Raw genomic sequence first — 15,678 nt, 5'->3', positions numbered from 1 at the left:
TCCTGTATGAATGTGTGCATTTGTGTGCACTTGTATGTATACTGTACCTTCATGTACTTTGCTTTCAGCTCAAAAATTTCAATTATTCACAGACAACTGTAACCCCCATGTCTATGCTGTCCTTCGGAATTAACCTGACAATCCTGACAGACAGGTGCATTACCTGTAATCTCTACCAGAAGTGCTCCAGGCAACACATGACATTAGCAAGACAGAGAGGAAAAAATCCCCCGCAAAAAAAACAATATGGTAAACACTGAAAGGTACTCACATTCCTGTTTGAAGGTGAAATATTCTGTCAAATGTCTACATTCATGATTTCCACGAAGTAAAAATAGTGTCTTTGGATAGAGGATTTTCAGCGACCAAAGGTATAAAACACACTGTCAAGACAAATATGTAAACAAAGTGTTATTCCAGCCAAAAAGTTACAAATGTCAGTTTATATCAATATAATCTTACCATATTAATGATATTCTGATGGTTTTACCTCAATACTGAAGTAGCCACGGTCAACATAGTCCCCGAGGAACAGGTACCGTGTTGTGGCTGGTGATCCTCCAACTTCAAACAGCTTCATAAGATCAAAGAATTGCCCATGGATGTCCCCACACACTGGAAAACAACCAAAGGACAGTAAAAGTTACAAAATCAAAGAATCTCATTGAATATTTGCCTCTGCATCTTTGTGTTTTTGCTGTATGTGTGCATATCCATCTTTTTTTTTACATGTATGATGGAGAACAAATACACAGTCCTCATGTTCAGCACAGGTCTGTGCTATCATTTGGTCATTTTGGTGTATTCAGTTCAGTGAAGCACCACAACAGGACTCAGTCCTCATAGCTTTCTGAAACCCACTGAAAAATAATTGGATACAGCTTGTCATGATGCTAAAAATCAAGAATGTTTTTCACCCAGAAAAACGATCTTGGAGATCTTCTCATGCAAACGTCAGCGATGGTGTGTGAGTTCACATAGATGTAACGCCTGCATTTTTACAAACAACAGGAAATCCACTTCTCTCATTTATTGGTTCTGAAGGTTCGAAGACAGAAAACAAGACGGTAGAGAAGATTCTGGCAGTATCTCATGCAGTACAGAGAGGTACACTTTGTACCAGAGATGTGTATCTTCTTCTTCTGCTCACAGGTTAGCTTTATAAATAGACAGACAGGCGGGCAGACAGGCAGTGAAACTGTGTGGAGATGCTACACTTTGTTTTAATATGTGCATCTCAACCCGCTCAATCATTTGTATTTGACAAAGGTGATGAATTCAGTTTGTTGTAATGATCGTTATGATAAGATATAAAAACAGTAAACTAACAATGGGATTGGATTAATAATGATGTATAATATACAGCAAAATGACATATAGCTACTGTAGATATTATGTAACCATAAATATAATCATAAGTAATAATAGCTTTATTATTATTACAAATAGACAAAAAAGATCATATCGTATGCTAGTTAAAAAATGTGGAGGACACTAAGCCGTCATTTGCCTTTACACATTTCTTCATTATCACTTTGGATTATTGTATGCAGCAGGCTAACCCTCTCCCAAAAAAGACTAAAAGCTCCATATTTTATTAACTACTACGTTTTTCGGCTACTGTGGCCCTTCTCAAATGTTTACAAGACAAGTAGAAACCAGTTTGTGGCGAGATGGACTGACTTATACAGTCAGCCGAGCAGCAGAAGAGGCTGTGAGGGATGAAAATAATTTGTACTTTCCCGCAGCAAGGATATATGTTTTATCTACAGTTAAAGCCATACTGCAAGTATTATAATGCCTAAATAATGCTGAAAGCACTCTTATACAAATGATTTGAGAATATAGTGATATAATGGTGTAATGGTTCCTCCTGTCCTCAAGTCGTGATCGTACTGAGATATTTCTGTGGTCTTTGGCTAAAAGGCCTCTGTCCTCCACAGAGAAATGAGACACTCACCTCAAAGAGGTTGAAAAAGCTCAATCCCCCCGGGGAGATACATACTTTTTCGTATTGAACAGTATGGCTCTGGAGCGCAAACCTACATCTCATTTCCTCACTGCCTTCAATTTTTCATTATCATCTCTCTCTGTCTCCTTCTCTCCTACTCATCCTCCATCTCCTCTCCCTTTTCTGTCTCCCCTATCAGCTCCACAGTGGCCTTCGCCCACTCAAAGCTTAGAGCAATGTGAGTGGGAGACTGCTTGTGTGACTAAAGCAATCAAACACACACACACGCGCGCATACATGCGCGCACACACACCAACGACCATGTAACACATCCATGCAAGTTAAGATTTGCGAGTGCATAAATGCCTCATAATATATGAATACACACACACACAAACACACAGCTGCAGAGATATTAAAACACAGCTCGAGCTCATGAAGATACAAAACAGACCTCCACACTCACAAATACCCATACACAATACTCAGCTCATCATCCATATTTCATGCTTAATACATAAAGCCTCCATTTTCCTTACACAAGTCAAGACAAGGAGCCTGGGACTTCTCCTGAAGTCAATGTGCGTTTCATCCATTTGCCACCTATGTTTCGGTTAAACACTGCATTTGCTTTTAAGGAAGACAATTAAGCTGATGGATTGCTAATTATCTGCATAATTCCATGTATATTTAATGGCACACAGTTTCAGGTGAAGCTGAATGACATGCTTAAGTAAATGGGACATGAGTGTGCAAATGATGCAGAGGATTAATAGGATTTCACAAATATGTAAAAGAAAGCAAAAGTGTGACTTGAGCAAATGCTTGAATATTAGGACTCATTCGGAATTGCACTTCACAAAGCCCATTCTTCTCTTGGGCATAGATACAAAAGTGTCTAGTACCTATTTTTTGATACCTGAGTATCAGTACCGATAGCAAGTACACTGAGAAATGTTCAGTTTTGAGAAATATGAATTTGGTTTTCTATAAAACCCTTTTATTCATTTAACAAATGAAGCTAAAGTTTTCACATTAGCTTAAATGTTGTTGAAACAAAAGCAGCCATAAAAGAGCTAAATAAAATAGTTTTAAATAGGCAAAACCTTGATTCAGATCTGAAAATATATGATCAAAGAATAAGTCTGACCAGGCATTTGATGCCGACTTTCAGTACTTGACAGTTTTTAACACTTAGATAGAAAAGCATTGCACGCAATACCAATAAAGTGTTGAGCCTAGGGCTGCAACGAACGACTATTTTCTTTAATCTGCCAATTATTTTCTCTGTTAGTTGATTAATTGTTTACTCTATTAATTGTTAAAAATAGTGAAAAAATGGTATTCTCAGTGTCTTGGAGACCACAGTGATGTCTTCAGTTTACTTGTTTTATCTGACTAACAGTCTAAAATATTAAGATTTTCAATGAACTGTCACATATGACGAGGAAAAACAGCAAATCTTCACATTTGAAAAGCTGGAACCATATAATGTGGCATTTTTACTTGAAAAATGACAGATTGATTATCAAAATAGTTGTCAATTAATTTTCTGATGATTGACTAATCGAATAAATAACTAATCGTTGCAGCTCTAGTTGAGCCCTACCAGCACCTTTTAGTTTGTTATTTTTAATCTGAATTCATAGGTTTATTTATTTAAACAATAGTTGGATAAATATATTCTGTTCAGGCTTTAAAGATGCAATAAAGTGAGCCTGAGGGGAAAACATTCTCTTGATTATTTCTCTTGATGGGAAACTAATACACAGGATAAAAATAATTTAGTGTCTGGTTCAGGTATGTTCAGTTTAGAACATAACTAGGACACACTGCAGGTTGATCAGAGGGAAAGACTGACAGGTAAAAACAATGTTACTTGCTGACATGTACGGATGCTGTGAGATTTTAGCAATTCAGATTTTTCTTTTCCCTTGATACCTTTTACCTTTATTTATGTTGCTGGTTTAAAATAAAGATGTTACACCCTTTCTGTAACTTAACAACTAGACATTTTAAAACCCTGATCCACCTGCTATTGTTCAAACTGCTGCTTTACTCATATTTGAGTTGATCAGGATTATATTGAGCCAGAATGCAGCTGATTTTGTGCAAGAAGAAAGAACAATAATGCCTAAGACTTAAACCAATGCAGTAGTCTACACTACTCAAAAAGCACAAAAAGAGCAATGATTTGGTCTTTGGTGAGAGGATTTGAAAAGATAGATACAGTGTACCTGTAATATTGTTCAACTATTTTACTCATATGACAAGATAATGATGATTCTTCCTGAAAGTGACAGTTTTCTGCTCTTAGAATTGAGATTCATGTAGATTCCTCTCTTATCTGTGTTTCATCTCAGCGTGTGTTCAGGTCAGGTGTTCATTTTTGTACTGCAGGTACAAACAGTAGCATTGTCAGCCCACATCTGCTCACTCACTCTTAATTCTTATGCGTCTTTTCCCACTGTTATCATCTTCTCCTCTAGGTTCTTCTCTACAGAAATGTTACTATAAACACACAAAAAAAAAACAGCCATAGATTTATCGTTGGCTAATATTATAAGTAGCAATATATGTCTCATTATCAGACTGTCCCAACAAGTCTCTAAAAACTCTCCAGCTGGTCCAGAATGCAGCTGCACGTGTACTGACAAAAACTAGAAAAAGAGATCATACTTCTCCCATTTTAGCTTCTCTGCACTGGCTCCCTGTAAAATCCAAAATAGAATTTAGCTCTTAGTACCCTCTTATCCCACTAGAAAGCTGTGCTCCCAGAATCAGGCTTACTTGTGGTTCCTAGAGGCTCCAAAAGTAGGATGGGAGGCAGAGCCTTTGGCTATCAGGCTCCTCTCCTGTGGAACCATCTTCCAGATTCGGTCCAGGGTGCAGACACCCTCTCTACATTTAAGAGTAGGCTTAAAACTTTCCTTTTTGATAAAGCTTATAGTCAGGGCCAACCCAGGCTTTAGTTGGACCTGCCCCTAGTTATGCTGCTATAGGCCTAGACTCCCCATTATGCACTGAGCTCCTCTCTCCTCCTCCCCCTCTCCAACTGTACACATTCATGTATCATTAATGCAAGTTACTAACTTGGCATCTTCCCCATAGTTTTTTGCTTTCTCGTCTTGCAGGCGACCTTCAAATTGCAAGACCGCCAGCTGTTCAGCGTGTTCCCCACCGCTGCTGCTATTATTATTAGTCATTTTTCTATTATTATTATTGTTGTTATCATTATTATTGTTGTTGCTGTGCTTCTCTGTGTCTCTCTCCCCCCCTCCCTCCCTGTTTTTCTCTCAACCCAACCGGTCGAGGCAGATGGCTGCCCACCTAGAGCCCGATTCTTCTTGAGGTTTCTTCCTGTTAAAGGAGAGTTTTTCCTCACTGCTGTCGCCAAGTGCTTGCTCATGGGGGAATTTTGGGTCTCTGTAAAATAAGGAGTACAGTCTATACCTGTAACAATAACTTCTGTTGTGATTTGTTGCAATATAAAAAAGATTGACTTGACTTGGCCTTGAGTAGGCTTCTACTATCCTGCTTAGTTACATGGAAACACAGTCAATTTTCTAACAATAAGGAGCATAAACCCACAGATTTAAATGTTACATTAGCCTAACATTATCAGCTTATCAAGAAACACAATGTGTGTTACCATAATTATGCTGATGACATGCAATTATATATATTTCTCTGTCCCCCGATAACCTGAGCCCTATTAACAAACTATCAGAATGTGTCAAGGATACTGATAACTGGATGTCTGGTAATTTTTTACAGTTAAACTTTGACAAGACAGAAATTCTTGTTATCGGGGCAAAGGCTAACAGACAGGAAATCTCTTTTAAATTGTCATAACTGTCTCTGGAAAGTGTCACACAGGTCAGAAACCTTGGTGTCATCCTTGACACTGACCTCCCTTTCCAGAGCCACATTAGCAGCATAATTAAAACTGGATTTTATCATTTAAGAAATATCAGGAAGGAAAGGAGCTTTTTATCCCAGGAGAATGCTGAAAAACTCGTCCATGCTTTTGTTTCCAGTCGGCTCACACGAATACCTAAAAAGCATCTCTATCAACTGCAGCTGACAGAAAAGGAAATACGACCATATAACACTTGTGCTGAGGTTGTTACACTGGCTTCCAGGATATTTTAGAATTGATTTTAAAATTTTAACACTGGTTTTTAAGGCCCTACATGGTCTGGCACCCCCATATCTCTCTGACATGCTTGTGAGCTATGAACCAGTTAGACCCCTCAGGTTATCTGGAACAGGCCATCTGGTTATACCTCAGGTCTTCACAAAAACTGGAAAAACTGCTTTTAGCTTTTATGCTCCAAGCCACTGGAACATCCTACCCAGTCATGTTAGGTGTGCTCCAACGCTATCGTCTTTTAAAACTAAACTGAAAACATTCTTTCGTTGCTGCGCCTTTTTTAATGGTTTTTCACATGTCTTATTATTTTTTTACTGGTTGGTTGCTGGTCTTCATTATATATTTTTTTATTCCTACTTTCTTAATGGTTTTTAACTCACATGTATTATTTATGCGTTTGTTTTAATTGTGTTTACTTAAGTCTAATAGTTTTATCTTGTACACTGTCCACATAGTTTTTGTGGCTGTGAATTCTTTGATAGCTCACGCTCTGTGAAGCACGTTGTGCTTCCACCTGGAAAAGAAGAACAAAGAACTCCGGCACACTGTCTTCTGCACTTGCAATTAAAAAAGATTTATTGGGTACACCGCTTCGGTACACAGACCTTCATCAGGTTTATTTCATTTAAATAACCTTATGATGGTCTCTGTACCGAAACTGTGTTCCCAATAAATCTTTTTTAATTGCAAGTGAAGAAGACAGTGTTTAGGGGGCATTTAGGGGCAGAAGAACTCCACAACAAGCCGAAAAACCCACAGTCTGACATATTATTGCCAATATTCATGCTTCTTTTAGCTCTTTTTGGTTTTCATCAGCTTCTGAGAAAGATATCTGGGTCATTAGCCTTCTTCACCAAATACTTGCTAATGTTGTCTGTCTGCTGTTTGGTGCAATTAATTATGTTTTGCTAATGCTAACCCTGAAACATTTGAGCTAAGACACTTCTGAAAGATGGAGAAGGTTAGTAAAGAAATCACTTTCCTCAACAGCACACTGGGATAATTATGTGCTGATATGTACTGTACTGAACTGTTGTGACTTCAACTATAGCAACAGACTATTTTCTGTGTCTGTTCAACAATAAAATTCGCAGTCTGAAACCTCTCCGAGCACAACACCCTGACAGGATGCCAGGCTGTCACAGGTCTGGATGTTCCTCAATCGTCTTACACAGAGTACATGCATTTGAAGGCATCATGCTCATGTAATTACTCTCAGATTTTATCCCTTTCTTTTTTGTTAGCTTTAAATGTAACATTATAATATACAATATATAATCTACGTATATTTATCAAGCACTTAATTAATGCAATTAGTGTAATAAGTACAAAATGCTTCACAAAAGGCAGCAAATTAAAGTAAACAAATTCAAAAAAATAATTAGATTTTATGATCAAATAGATAAAACCAATTCCGGTAGTGTAAATACAAATACAAAACACAATTAAAAAACGGAAATAAAAGACAGACAAATATTGTTGACTCAGCCAACCTCATTTCCTTGAGCAGGTTGTTCCAGAGCCTCGGGGCCCTGACTGCAAATGCTTTGACCCCTTTAGATTTCAGCCGGGCCTCTGGAACAGATAAAAGACCTCTGCCCGAAGACCTCAAACTACATACAGGCTAATATGGTACAAAGACGTCAGAAATACAGCCTCTCTGGTCACTTTATCTAGGATACATGATAAACTACTCTCATCATCAAACGGTAAGACAATGTCAGGGCGTCCTAGTGGCTGAGCGGTTAAGATGCATACCATATAACTGCAATGTCCAAACTGTCAGCAATACAATAAAGAACAAAAAAACAAAAAGTAAGAAAATGTCACATGTCTATGGACCAGACACTTAAGCCGTTTGTGGGGGAGAAAATATTAGAAACACCTCTCAGTATAATTCAGTATCATAACAAGCTCCTGGTGTGGTGTCCTGCAGCTGACCAGCAAATGTCTCTAAAAGGTTTAATACCTGTGACTGGCGCCTCGATGTCCAGTATAGTTTTCTCCTGACGCAGGATAGCTGCTCCCTCATTGATGATACGAAGTGCCACAGCTTCCTCTACACGGCCCTCCTTGGTCAGGTGGGCCTTTAGGAGATCCACACGAGGTTTCCCTTCGCAGTCAAACACTTCCTTCATTGTAAGACGGTGGCTCAGGGGGAAGGGGACAGCTGAGGACAGAGCACAGACACATGGAGATTTAAGCAGAGGGGGCATCAAAGTAACTATTGTGGATGCCTCTGTTGTGAGAGAATAGTGACAAACACCCCTCAAGAATGATACAGAGAGAAGACCATCAAGGAATTCATGCAGAAATCCTATTTGAGAAAACCTCATCCATGTTTCGCCTGCAGGCATTATTGTGCTGCTTCTGCTGCTGCTGCATCCATCTTTGTTGACTTACAGGATATGTGCATCTTTAGTATGAAAACCATTTTCACAAACACGGCTTTGGCCTTAATATGCAGGGGGACAATAAAGTGGGAGAAGGCACTGCCTGAGTTAAACAGTAAAGAGAATTATATTAAATCATTTAGAATTATGTCAGACATCATTATGCTTCATAGATGTTTATATTTACAAATCAATTGAGGATTTTTTTCAAAGGCTGGGTCAGAGATGCAAATCATGTTTCAGTGTGTATTATTAGATATAAATTATACTGAATATAGCATTAATAGTGCAAACTGACAATGCAAAGGACAGAAAAGAAAAGCCTCCTTTGCCCTGCTGGCAAAGATCAGTAACTGGAATAGATTAACACAAAAAACTGTCAGTTAATAACAGTTATTGCAGTACAGATGTGTGGTTACTTGCTAAGTATTTTTCTGAGTGCTGGATAAAACTCAGCTAACATCTAAGCGCTCTAGTCATCCTGCACTCTCCCTGGATTGCTGAAGCATGTGGCCATTAAAATGTACCAGTCACCTACCCAACAGACTGCCTGGGAAACTGTGAAATCCAACCACAGATCATTACTTCTGTGGCAGCAAAGGTTATTTATTAGATCTGGCGCTGATCTCTATGTGCTGTGCTGTGACCATGAGCTTTCAGGGTCCGTGTATTGACGTTAATCTATAGATCATCTGGCTTAACACAGAAAACTCCTTCTATGTGTCGGAGCTGTAAATAATTCAGATGAAAAGAAAAATAAGTCAGACGAACATGAACTCCAGTTGCAAAAATCCTTAGAATACCTTGACTCACACTGTGTACAAATGTACACAAGACACAAACCGTAGTATTTTCAGGAGTAAGGGTGCCAGATTTGTGCAACGCATTGCAAACAGGGGCACTTGAAGCAGTGCCAAACGAGGAGAAGACAAAGGAAGAATATCAAAGCTCAGGCTTAAACTGAACATGATCAACATGCTCTTTAATAATGAATGCTTGACTGGAGAAATCTCAAAGTCGCTGCTCCAGGGAAAATGAGGCGAGCCCCAGCGAGATAGGAGTAAAAATTTTCACAGTGTGCAGTGTGTATCTGTGATGGCGATGTGTGTTTTGACACATTAGCAGCTAGTACAAACTCTGCACAGTCACCACTCAAGTTCTCTCAAGTTTTAGTTCGGTTAATGTCATTGTGCACTGATGAATTTGCAATGTGATTTCTCTGATTCTTTAATATAAACAGTGCAGTGACAGCCTGATTGCATGACAATGTAACTTTGCATAAAACCAAAGAGAGATATAACAACACTAATTGAAAAGTATCCTAAAACAGCCAGAACTGGAAGGTATTTGCCATTTACCAAAAGATAAATGTGATACCGAAACCCAAATCACCCTGGAACTGGTCTTTAGCACACAATACTTTTTTTTTTTGCAAACTGACGGCACCTTTTTAATGGTAGAATGAACTGTAATGGAGCCACAAGCAGATGCTTTGAAAAGGACATTATACTTAGCTTTTTTTTAGCTGGAACGGAGCAACAAAGGATTAAGCCCACTAATAACAAAGAAATCCAAAAAAAAATAACCCAGATACTTAACAAATGATCTTCAACAATACATTTCATAGACACACACATATGTGTGCACAGACAAGCACAGTGATATACATGTATGTTGGAGGGATGAAAAGCTGACTTCTGCTCAGCACCCAAGCAGAGTTGAACTATGAAATACTGTATGTTGCCGGGCAACAGCAGCAGCAGCAGCTGACTGTTGGAGTGCAGCCAATGCCGCCACGGGAAACTGCAATTTGCATTGGAGGTTCACATAGATGCTGTGGGAAATGCTCATACAGTAGACATGTCAAATTTGTTAGACTGTATTGAGGAGTCTCAGGATGAGGTTCAGACTGTACTGTCTGCCTTTTTGTGCCAAAACATCGTTTCTGGTTTGTCCAATCTGCAAGCTCGAAAATAAAGAATGTGTCCAGTTAGGTTTGTGTTGCTAATGAGCAGCCCTGGGTTCAGTCAGGAAACGCTGGATGGCTTCATCTGGACCAAGTGGCACCCTACAGGGCTGAAAAATGAAGCCAACATGGAAGTGCCAAAAACTGCAGTTCCTTGAATGGCCACTTGAAGCTGGCTCCAAAAGCGAGTCAATCCCCTTAGACCCCCATGCTACAATGTCCAACTTTACAGCAGAAATAAACATGTTTACATTCTGGTACAAAAAATGGTTTTGGTCTCTATAGCTAATTTCTCTGTTCATGACAACTGTATGGGGGGTGAATTTTTATATAACTCACCCATTTAAATTTTATTAAGGTTTAAAGTTATGCATAATTAAGGGCATGGCCGCTTTGAGTGATAGGGGGGTGCCGTCACAGGCATGTCACTACCACGGCTATCCCTATATTCACAGAATATAGTGTATAGTGTAGCCATCGCTATTTCAGTGTGTCATCGGTTCATGAAAGTTAATTGTAATATTTTGGTGGCCTAAAAAAGTTTTGTTCAGCGTTTGGTTGTACCCGCTAAAGAGTTGGATGTTCAGTTTTTTTCGGTAAGTATATTTTGCTTTAATGGTTTTAAGCCTGTTTTTTGCTAGCGAAAATTAGCATTAGCATTATCACCGTTAATCATAGACTATAAATGCACCATGCTAACCAAGCCAGCAGCTAGCAGCTAGCGTTAGGGTCAGCTCCATCCTCTTGTCCAAATATGGTCACTTCTGGCTCCAAAGATCCAAGATGGTGACAGTCAAAATGCAAACTCGAGGCTTCAAAACGGGACTACAAAACCAGTGGGTGACATCACCGTGGCTCTGTCCATTATTTCTTACAGTCTATGATCTGGAATAAGTAGACTGTGTGAATTTATAAGAGGTCCAGTTAACATACACAGACACAAGTGCTTTCTGTGATGTTTGAGGGACTACGGACCTCCTGCCTATTGTTGAACGTGTAGCTGAAAGCAGATCTCTTTAGCCAAAACCTGACAATTGCTGTGTCATAACCATTAATAAACAATTCATGACAATGAGTGTAGCTGGAACCAAGTTGCATGTTTGCGAGTGAAAGCTGGAGTGAATATTTGAGTTTGTTACAAGTCAAGACATATTATGTCTGAGTGCAATGTCTGTCATATTGTTGCATACTTATATAAATATACTGTTTTTATAACCTCAAACAATGGATCAAACTGTTACAGATTTACATCATGCATTTTTTTTAAATAAGAGGACTCTGATACTCTCTGACAGACTCTGACTGTGAAGTGCAAATATTCTTAAAGTCAAAGTTAATATTTTAAGTAGTAGTTTCACTAATATGAAGAAATGTATATGCTAAGGTGCTGTGCATTGCAATAAAGTAAGACACAGGTGTACTAAAGGCCTCATCCCTGAAATAACTGACCTGAATCTGCCTCTTGATGCCTACAGCACAGCGGTGACAGTGCAGTTGAAAACAAACTGCAGAGACCAGCAGTTATTGTGTTTCTTTAGGTATGTTCTGTCAGGTTAAAATGTATAAGAGAAAAGAGACCCAGTGAGAAATTTGCTGCAGTTTCTGTTAGAGATGTAGGGATAAAAATAACTTGGAATAGCTTGTAGTATCAGCAGTTTGCTACATGCACCACATACTGTACAAAAACTGTGAGAAATGTCAGTCTCAACTCATCAAAATCACCAGCGTCTCGATAGCTTCCTTTAATCACCTGAAGGATGCGTGACTCATTTTCTGTCATCTTTTTTTTTCTTCCACTTTCCAGCCTTTTGGGCATTGGGAAAAAAACTTGCCTTTTACTATGTCTTCAAAGGGAAATACAAGAATAGGAGAACAGATAAAAGTGACAAAAGGAATATTCATATGTTTGAATGTACATGTTGATCTGTGGTATGACAACAATGAGCAACAAGACAAATGAGAGTTTGGTGAAATGATGATGAATTTGTAGAAAAGTGCGGGGTATTTGAAATGAAATATTGGGTTGCCCTGTTCATTTAAGTTTCAGATATTTAACTACCTTTGATTTGCATATCTTTTGGAAAAAATGGCAGACAACTAAGTTATAGATTAATCTATTTAGCAAAGGTTTCTAAGTTACATAACCTGAGGCCAGTAATGAACTTAAATACATATGACTTTGCTCAAACAGAAAAAAATGGTTTGAGAAACTGTTTCCAAATCTGAAACGTTACATGATCATATTACAAAAGCAAAAGAAATGAGTCAGAATTCTTGGATGTGCTGCGTGTGTTGACACAAACCTTTGTTTAGCATATGTTTGAATGTCTGGTTGTCGGAAAGCTTTGCCAAAGAAACAATACTTTAATCTGGATCGTGGATTCTTGCTCAAACATACAACAACAAATAACAATGTTGTTTGAGATCAACTACTGTACGTTCTCAGATATCCATTGATTATCATCCCATTAAGGGATAATGGATAAACAGCTCAGCTCAATTAGATGCAATACAGGAAGGAATGAGGTATGTTTTAATAAAACAATAAATTGAAGTGTTCTTGTAGATGAATCATCTGCTGAAAGGGCAAATATAATGAAATGTGTCAGCAGCAGTATGATAAAATGTTTGTTGTATGTTCAATATCAGTTTATGATTGGAAACCATTCAGTGATGATGCCTTTTGTTCATTATGTCACATTGATGTACAGCTCCATTAAAAAATAAGCTTAAAAAAAGATAAACAAGGTGCTTCTGGCAGGACCTGGCTGATTTTTGGAGGATATAGTTCCTTTTTCAAGTAGTCACTAGTGAGTATAACCATTAAATAAAGCTCATCCAATTGTAACAGCTTATAATGTACATATAGTGTTGTGCCTGCAGTCATTGTGATATAAGTGCATCTCACTGTGCACATTACTCCTTGTTTCTACAACTCTGCAGCCTAAAGGACAAAGTTGTTGATGCTGACTGAGCTGCTCAGCCATTGCAATAATACACTGAATATATTTCAGGCACAGTGCTGACTGTGAGTTGATCCATGTTCAAAATGAGCAGGGCTAAATGAGTTATGGCACAACTGTGAGCACTTCATCATCCTCCATTGATCCGAGTTGTATCCTCAGTAATTCTCTGACAGAGCAGTCTACTGAATCTACTGAATATGCGTCTTTTGGGATTTCTTATAGACCTTTTCTCATCAAGTTAAAACATGACTCACTCCTGGCAAAATATACCACATTAAATGTCAATTTCATGCCCTCTTCCTCTTCCCCTGGCCCTGTCAAAGCCTGTGAAATCCTGCTGCATCACTGCCCCAGCTTCTACCACAAGCCCGGCAATTCAGCTGTTTTTTCCCCCTCTCTTGCTCTCATGCCCTCCCAAGCCAAAGCCATAAAACAGTCAAATCATGACAGCAAAGAATGAAACATAAATAAATTAATGCAGTTTAAAAAAATACCCCATATCTCCTGGTACAGCCGGGCTGCTGCTATACACGTTATGCCCGTTCTTCGTGTGGGCTGTGCAGCAAAGAAACCCGGATTGTTTGTCAACATCAAAGCCCACTACCATCACCATGAACACAACTTGATGGCCGCATCTTCACCATCAATGCACGACAGGAAAAATAAAGGCCAAACCACAAGGAGCCAAACACTTGAGATGTTATGTAATACCTCCATCCATAACCAAACGCAAAATGTAGGCTAACTTACATTTCACCACCCGATCGGTGGCGTTTAAGACGATGTCAGCGTTAGACATCTTCATGGGCAGTTGCTGTCTTCGAGGCTGAAGCGTTTTCTCTCCCTCCTTTTAGGATGAACTCTCAGTATTTGTTGTCGAAATGCGGCTGATGCTGTGTGGCATCACTTGGATGATGCGCCCCCTCCGTGCGTCGGTGCTGCGCCGGGTAAAGGACTGCTGCTCCCCAGGCAGGGATGGATGCTGCTGGATGCTGCAGGAGGGAGCTGCTGCTGCTGCTGCTGTGCTAAGCTGGTTAATGTGGGGGAGGATGCGCGGAGAGAGAGACAGAGAGAGAGAGAGAAAGAGAGAGAGAGAGAGAGTGTGTGTGTGTGAGAGAGAGAGACACAGAGAGAGAGAGAGATATGTGCACTATCCCGACATGGCGGTGGAGGGAACTCCCACGCAAATGTTTCACGGGACTGCCTGATGCTGCCATCAGATGGAGGCTGAGACGGGGTTGCCCCCACGCACGCACGGCACGCCATGTTTCGGTATTCTCGAAATTTTAGTACGTCCGAATATAAGAGCGCAGGCTAGTTGCTTTATTGGTTCAACTAAGTGATATAGATTAGAGGAGACATTTCGAGACATTTCACTTGGTTTATGGAAACTAAATTAAAAAAACTAGCACAATTTATTCAAGAAATCATTTTCGATTCTTTCGAAATTTAGAGCTTTAATGATGTGACTGATCTATTGGTTTCTGCCACAGACAAGTTAAATTTGCATCAGTTGCTGAAAATTAAGTTTATCTAGATCAAAATATATTCAAACTTGAATTTACAAGATTTTGAAAGGCTAATTAATTTAAAGGTTAATTAAATCTATGTGGTTTAGTGTTCAGAAATGACATAAACAATGGAATTAAGAGACATAAATTGGCTATTTATGATCATTTACAATCTATAAATACTGTATCTATTAAAAAATGATTTCTAATCCCTGATTTTAGACTGTAAGGCAGTTGCCAGACTGGCCCCACCTTGCTCTTCATTCAGCCCACCGTGAGACAGACACAGCTCTACCTTGTTCTTCCACAGACAGTGACCCAGCACACAATTTGATCTGCAGATCTTCTACACAAAAAAATAGCCACAATACTTAATTTGTTTTTATTTTAACAAATTAATAATGTTCTCTAACATCATATTAATTTGACAAATCAAGTCAAAATTGGTATAACATGTATTGTATATGGTCACATGAGTAAGAATTTATAGGATGTTAAACACAACCCAAAACCTGGAAAAATATTAAAAGTCAAACCTCATATTGCATTTTGGGTAATGATTTTTTCACTTAGAAGATCCAGAGTTTGTAGTAAATTAATATATGTCGGCAAATATACCCAGAGAGAGAGAGAGAGAGAGAGAGAGAGAGAGAGAGAGAGAGAGAGAGAGAGAGAGCTTTCCCTGTTGCAGTTCCTACAGACCATCAGTAGAGGCGACATTTACCCTCTGCACCT

At 39.0% G+C, this 15,678-nt stretch overlaps 1 protein-coding gene across 2 annotated transcripts in view; it reads right to left on the bottom strand.

The window, feature by feature from the left end:
• The window catches only part of ppp3ca (protein phosphatase 3, catalytic subunit, alpha isozyme), a 33,091-nt gene extending 18,437 nt beyond the window's left edge, over positions 1–14,654 (bottom strand). Inside the window, exons 1-4 of one of the 2 annotated variants that reach the window (XM_042432187.1) lie at positions 14,183–14,654; positions 8,077–8,277; positions 491–615; positions 272–383 (exon numbers count right to left, since the gene is read on the bottom strand). In XM_042432187.1, the coding sequence (XP_042288121.1) occupies positions 272–383; positions 491–615; positions 8,077–8,277; positions 14,183–14,237 (493 nt within the window). In that variant the 5' untranslated portion in view covers positions 14,238–14,654. Of the gene's footprint in view, positions 1–271; positions 384–490; positions 616–4,392; positions 4,463–8,076; positions 8,278–14,182 lie in introns of those variants that run through there. The other variant, XM_042432188.1, reaches the window with a different exon arrangement.
• Positions 14,655–15,678: the final 1,024 nt, after the last annotated feature.

Source organism: Thunnus maccoyii, chromosome 13 (genome assembly GCF_910596095.1).
Source record: "Thunnus maccoyii chromosome 13, fThuMac1.1, whole genome shotgun sequence".
Taxonomy (NCBI): Eukaryota; Metazoa; Chordata; class Actinopteri; order Scombriformes; family Scombridae; genus Thunnus; species Thunnus maccoyii.
The sequence above is the reverse complement of the archived record's forward strand: the minus strand, read 5'-3'. Positions and strand labels throughout refer to the sequence as shown.